At 45.7% G+C, this 13753-nt stretch overlaps 2 protein-coding genes across 2 annotated transcripts; both read left to right on the plus strand.

Moving 5' to 3' along the window:
• The first annotated feature begins 4516 nt into the window (after positions 1 to 4516).
• z1C1_8 (alpha zein) lies at positions 4517 to 5475 on the plus strand. The gene has a single exon (NM_001112530.2). The coding sequence runs from the start codon at positions 4585 to 4587 to the stop codon at positions 5383 to 5385; it is 801 nt and encodes a 266-aa protein (NP_001106000.2). The 5' UTR covers positions 4517 to 4584; the 3' UTR covers positions 5386 to 5475.
• Positions 5476 to 8051: 2576 nt separating this feature from the next.
• LOC103652771 (dirigent protein 1) lies at positions 8052 to 9129 on the plus strand. The gene has a single exon (XM_008679732.4). The coding sequence runs from the start codon at positions 8228 to 8230 to the stop codon at positions 8816 to 8818; it is 591 nt and encodes a 196-aa protein (XP_008677954.1). The 5' UTR covers positions 8052 to 8227; the 3' UTR covers positions 8819 to 9129.
• The last annotated feature ends 4624 nt before the right edge of the window (positions 9130 to 13753 follow it).

The following is a 13753-nucleotide window of genomic DNA, read 5'->3' on the forward strand; positions in this document are numbered from 1 at the left end:
CCAAGAATGTTCAAAGTCTTCGCCAGATGGCGTTGTGAGCCTGTACGCGCTGGGGGACGCCTTCGTCTTGACAATGAAAGGGCCCTCCCATTTTTGCTCTAGCCTGCCCCGGGACTCTGTCCGAGTTGTCCGGACGAGTACGAGGTCTCCTTCGCTAAATTCCCTCGGGATGACTGTGTGGTCGCGCCATGCTTTTGTTTGAGCTTGGTATTTGTTTAGAGCCTGTAGGGAGAAGACACGGTCTCCGTCGATGAGGTCCTTCGAAGTAGGTTCGTCTACGTCGGGGACGGCTGACGCGACTGTCCGCAGTGACCCATGTTTTATTTCTTGCGGAGTCATGGCCTCCGATCCATATAGAAGGCGGAAAGGGGTGAACCCAGTCGCCCTGAACTCAGTCGTGTTCAGCGCCCAGACCGCTTTAGGTAACAGGTCTGCCCACTTTCCTTTTTTGTCGTCGAGGAGCATTTTCTTGATGGCTGTGAAAATTTTACCGTTGGCGCGTTCCACAACTCCGTTGGATTGCGGGTGGTACACTGAGGCGAAGGCAAGCTTGGTGCCGATGGAGAAGCAGAAATCCTTGAAGTCTTGGCTGTCAAATTGCTTGCCATTGTCAGCTGTGAGTTCGGACGGGACTCCGAAGCGGCAAACAATGTTTTGCCAGAAGAATTTCTGGGCAGTCTTCGATGTTATCGTGGATACAGTCCTCGCCTCGATCCATTTGGTAAAATACTCGACGGCGACGAAGGTCAACTTGAGGTTCCCCTAGGCCGTGGGTAGGGGCCCGACAATGTCCAGGCCCCAGCGCTGAAGAGGCCACGTGTGGGCGATTAGCTTTGTGAATTGCGAAGGGCTTCCCGAGCGTGGAGAAAATTTCTGGCAGGCTTCGCAGGACCTTGTGACCCGATTTGCAGCGCAGATCATGGCGGGCCAGTAGAAACCTTGATGGATCACCTTTGCGGCTAGGGCCCTGGGCCCTGCGTGAGAGCCGCAAGTCCCGCTGTGGACTTCGCGCAGAATTTGGACGCCTTCGGTCTCGGTGACACATTTAAGCATGGGTTGACTGACCCCCTTTTTGTAAAGTTGGCCTTCGATTAGTGCGAAGTCCCGGCTTCGATGTTTGAGGCACTTGGCCTCATTGATATCGGTTGGATGATAGTACCCCTGCAGGAATAGGGTTATTGGTGCCCGCCAGTCTTCGGTCATGATGAGGTTGACTATGCGGTGGCCCTCGCTGTCATTGGTTATTTGGAGCCCCTCTGGGCTGCGGAAGGCTGGCGTGCCAATGACATGGTAGAATACATCGGAGGGCAGGGCCTCGCCTCTGGCGGCTGCCTTGGCTAATGCGTCGGCCTCCTCATTCTTGGCTCGGTCCACATGCTGTAAGGTAAAACCTTTGAATTGTCTTTCGAGACTGCGGATAGTCGCGAGGTACTGCATAAGTGTGGGGTCCTTCGTTGTGTAGTCTTTCTCGACTTGGCCGACGACTATCTTGGAGTCTGTTCTGATGATGCAGGTGGTGACACCAAGTGGCCTTAGCTTGCGAAGGCCGAGAATGATAGCTTCGTATTCTGCTATATTGTTAGTGCATCTGTCAGACTCCAAAGCAAAGCTGAGGCGTGCTGCGTATCTGTGCTTGACCCCTGTGGGTGACGTAATGACTACAGCGGTGCCTGCCCCCGCATGGCACCATGCGTCGTCGCAATGGATTGTCCATACCCTCTCCGCGGACGTGTCCGGCTGTGTTATTGGCCCAGTCCAGTCGACGACGAAGTCTGCCAGGACTTGTGACTTGATGGCTGTCCTGGGTTTGAATGTGATGTGTTAGCCGGAGAGTTCGGCTGCCCATTTGGCAATCCGGACTGATGCCTTCGGGTTTCTAAACAATTCGCTGAGTCCCCTATCTGAGGTGACCCGGACCTTGAACGCTTCAAAATAATGGCGCAATTTGCACGAAGCCATAACAACTGCGTAGGCGATTTTTTCCAGTTCCGTCATATTGCATTTTGATGTCGTGAGTACTTCGGAGACGTAATAAACTGGACATTGCCTGAACGAGCCCTCTCTATTCCGCTCTTAGACCAGTGATGCGCTGACCGCATGCGGCGAAGCTGCGATGTAGAGCAACAGTGGTAGCGAGGGGTCTGGGCTTGTAAGAATCGCCAATTCTGACAGATACTGCTTCAAAGAGGCGAAGGCCGCCGCCTGCTCTGGTCCCCATGCGAAGTCTTTTGCGCCGCGGAGTGTTTTGAGGAAAGGGAGACTTCGCTCTGCGGATTTGGAGATGAATCTGTTGAGGGCGTCCAATCTGCCTATTAGTCGTTGGACGTCTCTGGCTGACTGTGGGGCGTCATGTTGATGATGTCCTGAATTTTGGTTGGATTGGCTTCGATCCCATGGTGCGACACCGTGTAGCCCAATATTTTCCCCTAGCGAACGCCGAAGACGCACTTTTCGGGGTTTAGGCGAAGTCGTGCGTCCCGCATGTTCGCAAATGTTTCGGTGAGGTCAGCCAGATGGTCTTCCTTGCTTCTGCTGGCGACGACGATGTCGTCCACATACGTAAATATGTTTCTGCCGACTTGGCCCTCGAGCACTGTTTTGGTGAGCCGAGAGAAAGTGGACCCGGCGTTCTTAAGTCCCTCCGGCATTCTGATGGTATTATTAATTCAATCTGATATAACCATCAGATCTTAAGTATTTAATTAATCTAGAGCGTACATTAGATTATCAAACCAAATCAACCTGACATAACCATCGAATGTTCCGCTATGCACCTTAAGCGCATGGTCTGGGGCTTAATCATCCGAATAACCATCCGATCTTCTGGTAAGCATAGTAAGCGTATGGTTCACGACTTCGTCATCCGGAATAACCATCAGATTTTCCAGTAAGCACTGAAAGCAAATGATCCGGGGTTTTGTAGGGGAAATGTTGTTAGGTGAATGCGGATGCTGGCTGATGTTGCACGTGCGAACTGTTGTGTGGAAGCTGCTAGGTCCTCCTCTATTGTGCGTGGCTTGTGGCGGGCTTGGACTTCTCTCATGGCTTTGGCGCTTGGAACTGTTCGTCCGTTCGGTCCTGCGTGCATCTCTCTCTCCTGGCTGGAGGCGTGGTGGCCTGGTGGCTTCTCTGTGTTTTTCTTTTTACGACAGCTTCTCGTGTTGGCTAGGGTTGGTGTCAGGGGCCCGGTCAACTATGCTCCCTCAGCTTTTATAGGCAGAGCACCACAGCAGGCAGAGCAGAGATAAAGATTCCAACTGCATCCATCTACAAACAAGGCTCTCAGCGGAAGGGATAAAAGCATGCAGCGCAATTGCTGCTACCGTGCTGCAGCCTTGACTCTCGTCAATTGGATGACCAAAAGATGCCACCGTCTAAAGTCTTTTCTTTGTGCAGCTGCCTGTTTGTCACCAACACAAAATTGTAGGTGCCTGTTTGTCACCAATTATCCTCTACCACAAAGAACTACAATAGTGATGGAGGATCCGATCCTGCATAGATCCACGATAATGCATAGTGGGTGATGCATGCCTAATGGTGGTTGTTTAGTGTTAGTTTTGGCATGTTGGAACTAAGCAATTGTCGATGCCATACGCTAGAAGTGAAGAATGTTGTTAGCGTTAGGAGTAGAGGTGTCAATGGGGTCTGATACCCGTTAAGCCATGGAGAATTTCTCTATTAGATTTAGGGTATGGGAAGATTTTACTTTCCATTTGTTGAAGTTAGGTATACATCTATTTGAATCAACAGTTACAGTTCAATAGAAACTTCTTCCGCTCTAGTTTGTTGCGTGTCCTACCTTTTTCCTAAACTAGTTTTCCCTAAATTGACATACTCTCTAGAAAATCTATCCAAATTTTGAAGATCAAATATGTTCGATTGAATTATTCATGACATATATCTTGGTATTGCTTTTTTGTCATCAGAATATATTTTGAACTCAGTAAAAGTTATACACGATTTTTTTTAGACAATACTAAAGCAAGTTGTAATCAAGAACACTTGAGGTGTGCGCCAATTGCCACATTTAGATATAATCATTCTAATTTTGGTCGTCCTATGTGTGTGCATTCATCTATGCATTCTAGGATTTCAATTAGTTTCAATCTTGTAGTATTGGTTCCTTCATTGTCAAATCACTTCTCATCTAACTACTATGCTTGTTTAACCATCAGAACATAACTACAACAATATCCATTTATAAACGTTTTGATAGCAAACTTTACATATTCATATCATGTTAAGGTTGTCACATGTGTAAAGGTGAAGAGATCATGCATGTCATTCCACGTAGATGAAAAGAATTCCTATATAAAATGACACCTTTTCTTGTAGGTAGTGGAAAGTATCTTTCCAGCAAATACCATATAATCCGATAAAGCGGATAACTAAATGTCGAAATCGAGTAGATGCCATATCATCTATACCTTATCTGTTGTTTGGAAAAAAGACAAAATCCAAAAAATATATTTGAGACCTCACCTGTATAAATAGCTCCCAAATCAGTAGTTAATCCATCACCCATAATATTTTGAGCATTCAGAAACACACCAAGCGAAGCTACCTAGCAACGACTTAACAACAATGGCTACCAAGATATTAGCCCTCCTTGCGCTTCTTGCCCTTTTTGTGAGCGCAACAAATGCGTTCATTATTCCACAATGCTCACTTGCTCCTAGTGCCATTATACCACAGTTCCTCCGACCAGTTACTTCAATGGGCTTCGAACACCTAGCTGTGCAAGCCTACAAGCTACAACAAGCGCTTGCGGCGAGCGTCTTACAACAACCAATTAACCAATTGCAACAACAATCCTTGGCACATCTAACCATACAAACCATCGCAACACAACAGCAACAACAGTTCCTACCAGCACTGAGCCAACTAGATGTGGTGAACCCTGTCGCCTACTTGCAACAGCAGGTGCTTGCATCCAACCCACTTGCTCTGGCAAACGTAGCTGCATACCAACAACAACAACAATTGCAACAGTTTCTGCCAGCGCTCAGTCAACTAGCCATGGTGAACCCTGCCGCCTACCTACAACAGCAACAACTGCTTTCATCTAGCCCTCTCGTTGTGGGTAATGCACCTACATACCTGCAACAACAATTGCTGCAACAGATTGTACCAGCTCTGACTCAGCTAGCTGTGGCAAACCCTGCTGCCTACTTGCAACAGCTGCTTCCATTCAACCAACTGACTGTGTCGAACTCTGCTGCGTACCTACAACAGCGACAACAGTTACTTAATCCACTAGCAGTGCCTAACCCATTGGTCACTGCCTTCCTACAGCAGCAACAATTGCTACCATACAGCCAGTTCTCTTTGATGAACCCTGCCTTGTCGTGGCAGCAACCCATCGTTGGAGGTGCCATCTTTTAGATTACATATGAGATGTAATCGATAATGGTGCCCTCATACCGGCATGTGTTTCCTAGAAATAATCAATATATTGATTGACATTTATCTCGATATATTTTTGAACTATGTTCATCAAATAAATAATTGAAAACATCAAATCGTAATTATAAACTCATGCTTGGTCAATACATAGACAATACAATATTACTTCATCATCCCAATGATGTCCTAGCCCAACCTCTTGAATGTTATTGTTTGGGTGTGTGAGGGTGTATATATAAGATAGATGTGACTATTTGCGCTTTTTGTTGAGTACATACATATATGGTATGTTGATTTGATATAGTGATGGACACATGCTTTGACCATGAATATTCAAATCAGTTGTACTTGCACGAAGCAAAACATAATATAAGTTTAGGAGTAAACTTATAACTGTGTCCAAACATGCTCACACAAATTCATACCACATTATAATTTTTTGGTAAATATTCCACACATGTATTTTTTACAAGAAACTAAATTTTGCACACAAATGTAGCATTGTAGACATGTATAATTCTATGAACCCGTGAACTTAACAACACCAAGGTCATTAAATCAACTGGACCCTATGAGTAACAATTTCGATATGGCAAACACCAAATTATTGAACTTATTGGCTGAAAATTATGACCAACGTAAAGTTTAAATTATTATACGATAAATATATCAAAGAATTTTTTTTGAGGGACGTAAAAATTGCATGGAATCGGCTGCCTAACGTGCTAGCTCACTTTTATGCTAGGTAGCATTACTAAAGATGGGAATGTTGCTGATGAACGCCAAACCCACTCAAATAATATTTATATTTGGGTTGTTTAGTTGTAAAAGTGAAGAACCAAGATTAAAGTACCAATTGGCCAATGCCATTCGATTGTTTTGTTCAGAGAGCACTTGGTGCGTCACTTGGACTCGTATCTTAGTCCAATAGATTGCATTTTCCTTCAATGTGTAGAATCCGACAAAGTGCATGTTCTAAAATTGTAAATCTAACTAAATTAGAAAGCTTGTTACTAATTCGATGGTTTATTAGGTGTAGGTCATAAAACTAGAACCAACATAGCCTGCACTCACATGTCATAGAAAATAGAAGTATGCAAGCACAATTTATGTGAGCATCTATGACACAAATCATATGTTGACTGATACAATTAATTCCTTCAAAAATTAAAAAGGAAACCCATAAAGTGTTTTTTATACTGCTGGATATCTTCTTTAGCTAATCATGAGTACTAAAAGTATGTTGCACTTTTGGGTGGGGAGAATTCCCCATTCATAACTTTGACATAATTTTAATTCAGATCACATATATATATCATATCTTAATTATTATATTAATATGGTATGCATCATTGGATTATTAAATCAATTCGGTATAACCATCGGATCTTAATTAATAAATTAATCTAAAGCGTACATCAGATTATCAAACCAAATCAACCCGACATAACCCTCGAATGTTCCGCTATGCACCGTAAGTGCTTTGTCTGGGGCTTAATCATCCGGAATAACCATCCGATCTTCCGGTAAGCACAATAAGCGTATGGTTCGGGGCTTCGTCATCCGGAATAACCATCAGATTTTCTGGTATGCACTGAAAGCCTATGATCCGGTGTTTTGATAGGCGAAACGTTGTTAGGTGATTGTGAATGCTAGCTGTAACTGTGTTTGGATCTGCTGAGTGGAAGCTGCTGGGTCCTCCTCTACTGCGTGTGGCTTGTGGCGGGCTTGGACTGCTCTCATGGCTTCGGCGCTTGGAGTTACTCGTCCGTCTGGTCATGCGTGCGTCTCTCTCTCCTGGCTAGAGGCGTGGTGGCCTGGCGGCTTCTCTATGTTTTTCTTTTTGTAGCGGCTGCTTGTGTTAGCTAGGGTTGGCGTCAGGGGCCCGGTCAGCTATGCTCCCTCAGCTTTTATAGGCAGCGCAGCACAGTAGGCAGAGCAGAGATAAAGATTCCAACTGATCGAATCCATCTACAAACTAAGCTCTCGGAGGAAGGGGTAAAAGCATGCAGCGCAATTGCTTTTATGTGTGACGGATATGTTTGACAGTTCTTCAACTGTGTTTGATTTGGAACTATATCATTGTTGATGTCAAAGGCTATGTTAATGTCGAACTATGATGATATTATGTGAATGTTGAACTATGAAGATTTTATGTGTGATGCATGTTGGAACTATATGTTGATGTTAAAGACTTGTTGCGATGTGTTTGTGAATGTGAGTTGATATTTGAGAATGTGAATGCGAACGTGAATTGATGTTTGTGAATGTAATTGTGAATGTGAAAGTGTGGTAATTGCCGACGACTCTTTTGCGGCCGTCGGACATAAGCTATTTCTGACGGCCCGTCAGAAATAACCTTATTTCCGACCCGTTGCGATCGAGGGACACAGGTGTCGTCGGACATAAGACTTTGTCCGTCGGATCTGATGGTTTAGGATTTATTTCCGACGGCTTTGGCCGTCGAAAATTTTATCTTTTACTGTTGTGGGGTCCACATGAACCTTATCAATTGTCACCGCCATCTACCCCCACCTTTCGCTGTCTCGCGGTCCATTTGCACGCCCTAAACGTGGTGTGACTTTTCATGAGAGAATTGGGAGCGACGACTATGTAGTAGCTCGAACCTGCTAACGAATTATATATATAATCATATGGTATCCACAACTTTTTTATTCTTTGCGAAATTGTACCCAGAACTTAACGCGCCCATTTCGTTTCCGCTTTTAGAGAGACCTCTCTTGACTAGCTAGTGTTCATACTTCACTTCATAGTTCATAGTGCATAGCACTATACAGCAGTCTTCCTCTTCTAAGCAGCCATGGCTAGCACGACCTCTACAGCAGTCCTCCTCGTCTCAACCGCCATCCTCGTCGCCGCAGCGACCTACTTCCGCCACGGCACGCTCAGCGGCGGCGGCGGCACCGCCGGAACGCACCTCCATTTCTTCATGCACGACCAGTACACCGGCGCGAACCCGACGGCCGCGCTCATCGTGCCCGGAAGGCCGCCGCTCTCCAACGCCACCGCCACCGCCACCGCCACCGGCAGCGGCGATGACGACGAGCACCCGCGCCGGTTCGGCGACATCGCCGTGATGAACAACGCGCTCACGGAGGGGCCCGGGCGCGGCAGCGCGCGCGTCGGCACCGCGCAGGGGTTCACGGTGCGCGTGGCGGAGCGCGGCTCCGTCAACGCGCTGAGCATGCACCTGGTGCTGGAGGCCGGGGAGCACGCGGGCAGCTCGCTGGTGGTCAGCGGCAGGGTCGACACCGACCTGGCCGTGCGCGAGTCGGTGGTCGTCGGCGGCACCGGCCGGTTCCGCCTCGCGCGGGGCTACGCGCTCAGCAGGAGCTACGACTACGACCTGGCCAAGGGAGGCGTCGTGGAGGTCGATGTGTACCTGCAGTAGGTTCGCATGGCATATTGGCATGCATCGCTCGTTCCTTACCTCTGTACTGCTATTTGATCGGTTTTTATGTTCACTATCCTGCAGTTTCCCAGATTTCAAATTTATGTTTACAAGAACTGGGACTAGCTATGAGCTGAAAACTTGGTCCAGTAATAACAAGGACTTTGGTTTGGCTATACTTGGTTTTGTATGTTTCTTTCGTGGGTGTACTGTAAATTAATCCTGTTTCACGGCCGTTTAAGGTAAGGTTTTTCTTTTGTTTTACTGTAAATTTTCATTATAAAAACAGAACGAAAAGATTCATTTGTGAATATGAACACTTATCCTAGCTAGCGATTCTTAGCCAACTCCGGGAGACGCGGGCCAGAAAGCAAACTGATGATAGGTGAAGTTGAAGGTACAAACCAGTAATGATGATAGGTGAAGTTGTAAGGGGCTCTATTCTAAAACTAATATTTAGAAGCTAAAATCAGCTGAGAGATTTAGAACAAATCAGCTAGTTAATAGACTAGCTAATTGTTAGTTATACCCTCTCAATCCATCTAATAACTTATTAGCTGATTAACAATTAGTTTTAGAGGTTTGAAATATGACCTTATTCTACTAGCTCCATCTACATGTTACTATGAAAAGTCATGAATTCACAAGACGTTTTCGAAAACAATTTCAGCTCCACTTGTAAAGTTGATTGTGCGGCTGAAGCCAAGAAAACATTAGAGGACAAACAATAACTTACTATGCTTTTCGTGAACTGTTTCAGGCCAGCAGTAATAATTATTGGTCCTACATGCATTAATGGTTAAGCCGCTAGCTTGCCAAGACGGAGCATTAATTAGGAGATAAGACCTAGCGTTTCATTGCATCCCCATGAAAGGGATACTATCACTAGTTCACTACTGCATGAATAATTTTCAAATGTAGTTAAAAACTGATATTGAAATGTAGGTAATCTGTCCACCTATGTGAAATGTTTAACAGAGGCAGCCACTCTAGGATGTTGCCCTCGATCTATTAATTACTGATAGATGCAGCCATCCAACTCTAGCCACCTGTTGGCGTCTTTTTGGCCAAATACTGATGAACCCTAGAGTCTACAAGCGACGTGCAGTGCGTTGAGTTCCTATCTACGAGCTGATGGACTGTTCGGCCCTAGTGGTCGGACTACTGTCCGCGGTTGGCAGGCAGACTATTCGCAGCGGACTGTACCTAGATCCCACCTCCCCGAAGTGACCCTATCGGGAAGGAGGGATTATAGAATTGCTTTGGGATCGGCAGACCATCTAAAAGCACATCAAGTTAAGGTAGAGACGAAGATTGGAGATTGGGAAGCTACAATTAGGGCTAAACTATGTCTAATCTAAGAACATGAATGTAAATAAGGTAAAACTATTATTTGGGTTCGATTGATTGTTGTTCCAATCGGCCATAACCCCTAATAGGGGGAGGTCTAGACCCTTTCCTAGGTAGAGTCCAACAAAATCCATGAATAATCGATTGAATCTCGCAAAAAATCATGACCCGAACATGTTTTGATCTATTCCCAAATTGGTTGGGCTAACACACTAGACTATCTTGCGCCGAACAGTCTGGGCTTCTACGCCAGACAGTCTAGAGGGTGCCAGTTTAGGTTCTCAACACATGCCCCCAACCTTTTTGGCGGAGTTTTACGAGACAAAAGCACCTAGCACACCTTGTATACTTCGACAATTAAGACATGCACATGTCAATTCATATTATTCCGAAGTAAAGACTCAATGTGAAAACATCGACCTTCTAGGTGTCTTGCTAAACACTAGGATAGTATCGTTTTAACAAACGACCATTTAATGCTTTAGTTAGCTTCTCACCTTGCAAAGTCTCCAATATATATGCATTACCAGAAATTACCTATACAATCGTATAAGGCCCTTTCGAACTTGGGGACCATTTGCCAAACTTTCGATCTTTGGTCTTTAATGGCAAGAATGTCTTCCATAACAAATCTCTATCTTGAAATTATTTAGCCTTTACCTTCTTATTGTAGGCCTTGGCAACTGCAAGTTTGTCCTTTTCTATCTCCTTTAGAGCTATCAACCTTTTACCGATTACATCATCAATATTATCCATCATTAGGTTATGATATTCACCTATTGCTAAGTCATTTTATTTTGTGAACATAATGGCATTCAAACTTATCTCCAAAGGCAAAAGAACTTCCTGGCCGTATACAAGCTCGGAAGGAGTCACCTTAGTAGCATTGTGCTTAGATATCCTATGAGCCCATAAAGCTTCGGATAAAACCTTATGTCAATGTCTAGGATAATTAAATATCTTCTTTTTTATAAGGCTAATCAATATCTTATTACTTGACTCGGGCTGAGCATAGTATGAAGATGAATTGTGCAACTTAATCTTAAAAGATTTAACAATTTCATGCACCTTTTTGTCGGACATAAAAGAAGTTCCCTGGACCATAGTTAAAGTTTGTGAAATACCAAATCTAAGAATAACATGTTCAGTTATAAACTCAATTACCTCCTAGTGTTTCATTTTTCCAAAACAAAGGCTTCAGTCCATTTAGGGCCCGTTCGGTTGTTATGGAATGGAGTACCGGAACTGTTTCAAGCCGGATTGCTTCTCTAATTTGTATAAGTTTTGATCAACAGGAATAATTCTTGGTGCGTTTCTGCAGAAACGAACAGGCCCTTAGTGAAGTAGTTTCACTACCGGAATCCGAGCCTTTGCCGAGTGCCGGCCGCTTTGCCGAGTGCCTTTTCTCGGGCACTCGGCAAATACGGCTTTGCCGAGTGGCGCACTCGGCAAAGCTCGGCTCTCGGTAACGAGCGTCTTTACCGAGCGTAGGACACTCGGTACAGGTCCACACTCGGTAAATCCATGTTTGCCGAGTGTCAAACACTCGGCACATGGGGCTCTCGGCAAAGAGCCGTCAGCGGCCGTCCTAAAGCTGACGGCCGTCAGTCTTTGCCGAGCGCCAACGGTTGGCACTCGGCAAAGAGTCTTCTTTGCCGAGTGTCGCCCAGTTGACGCTCGGCAAAGAACTCTTTGCCGAGTGCCATCCCTAGACACTCGGCAAAGTATATTTTTATTTCTTTTATTTTGTCTCCCAAACTTTTTGTGGTATGTTCCTACACTATGTAGACCTACATGTATCATTTGTGGACAATTTTAACAGAGTTTCAATCGTTAGTAGATTTAGTTCGTTTATTTGAATTTCTTCGGAAAATTTAGATTTGAACTGCAGGTCACTCGAAACTTGGAAAACCGTGCATGAAAAAATGATATTCATGTTACTTAGCATAAGTTACGACCGATTCCAGGAGCGGACCAAAAACTTCGAGCAACATGCTCACTAAACATGGTCGTGAACTTGTCATCAACATGTTTAAAACTTGTATAAAACACAAACAAAGTCAGAAAATCTTGAAACTTGTCCACGTGTCATGATATCATATGTACAGGCTGCGATAAAAAATTGAAAAAATTTCGAGAAAACTATGACGCGCTATGTGTACAAACCTAAGAGATCCACATTGAAACTCTATGATTTCATGTGTAGTTCTCTTAGGTTTCTACACATAGTGTCTCACAACTTTGTCCAAACATTCTCAATTTTTTATCACAACCTGTGCATATGATATCATGACATGTGGACAAGTTTCATGATTTTCTGACTTTGTTTGTGTTTTATACAATTTTTAAACATGTGGATGGCAAGTTCACGGCCATGTTTAGTGAGCAGGTTGCTCGAAGTTTTCGGTCCGCTCATGGAATCGGTCGTAACTTATGCTAAGTAACATGAATATCATTTTTTTCATGCACGGTTTTCCAAGTTTCGAGTGACCTGCAGTTCAAATTTGAATTTTCCGAAGAAATTCAAATAAACAAACTAAATCTACTAGCTATTTCAAACTCTGTTAAAATTGTCCACAAATGATACATGTAGATCTACATAGTGTAGGAACATACCACAAAAAGTTTGGGAGACAAAATAAAAAAAATACAAATGCACTTTGCCGAGTGTCTAGGACTGACACTCGGCAAAGACTTCTTTGCCGAGTGCTAGATGTGTGGCACTCGGCAAAGAGGTAGTAAAGAACCTTTGCCGAGTGCCGCAACGGGGGACACTCGGCAAAGAACTCTTTGCCGAGTGCCGCTGATCTGGCACTCGGCAAAGAATATTTTAAAATTTTAAAAAAATCTTTGCCGAGTGCCGGATCACGGGCACTCGGCAAAGAAACTAACTTTAACCGGCCGCGCGGCCGGCTTTCTTCTTCCTTCTGCTTTGCTTCTTCTTTCTTCTTCCTTCCCGCGCCTCACCGCCGCCGCCTTCCCACGCCTCACCGCCGGCCGCCTCACCGCCGCCCGCCTCACCGCCGCCGGCCTCCCCACGCCTCACCGCCGGCCGCGCCCGGCCGCCCGCGCCCCACCGCCCGCGCCCCACCGCCACCGTTCGCCCGCCTCACCGCCGCCCACGCGCCGTCGTCCGCCCGCTCGCCTCCGGTACGTAAGTTTATCACATGTTTATTAGTGGCAGCCCATAATTAGCTTAAAGCTAGGAGGCTCCTTGGCCTCGTGCGGTCGGAGCTCGAGGTGGAGGAGCCTGCAAGCGGCAGCGGGGCAAGGGGCAGGGGCAGGGGCAGCGGGGAGTAGCTTGTGAGACGGTGGTGGTGGTGGCATACCAGGGTTGAGCGCGCGGGCGAACAGGAGCACCGAAGAGGAGCCTGCAGCGGTGGTGTTGGGGGCATGAGGCAGCGTGAGGAGTTACGGATTTCCCATCGCATGGGGAGACTGATATTTGCCAGCTCCTAGATTAGGCTAGCCAGCTCGCTGATCCGGCCTTCCCAACGGCGGTCCAGGTCGTCGTCCACCTCCAGGTCCGATCCTGCCCCTTCTGCAGCCACCCGGGCAGCGTCCAGTGCGACATCTTTCTCAAGG

Source organism: Zea mays, chromosome 4 (assembly GCF_902167145.1).
Source record: "Zea mays cultivar B73 chromosome 4, Zm-B73-REFERENCE-NAM-5.0, whole genome shotgun sequence".
NCBI lineage: Eukaryota > Viridiplantae > Streptophyta > Magnoliopsida > Poales > Poaceae > Zea > Zea mays.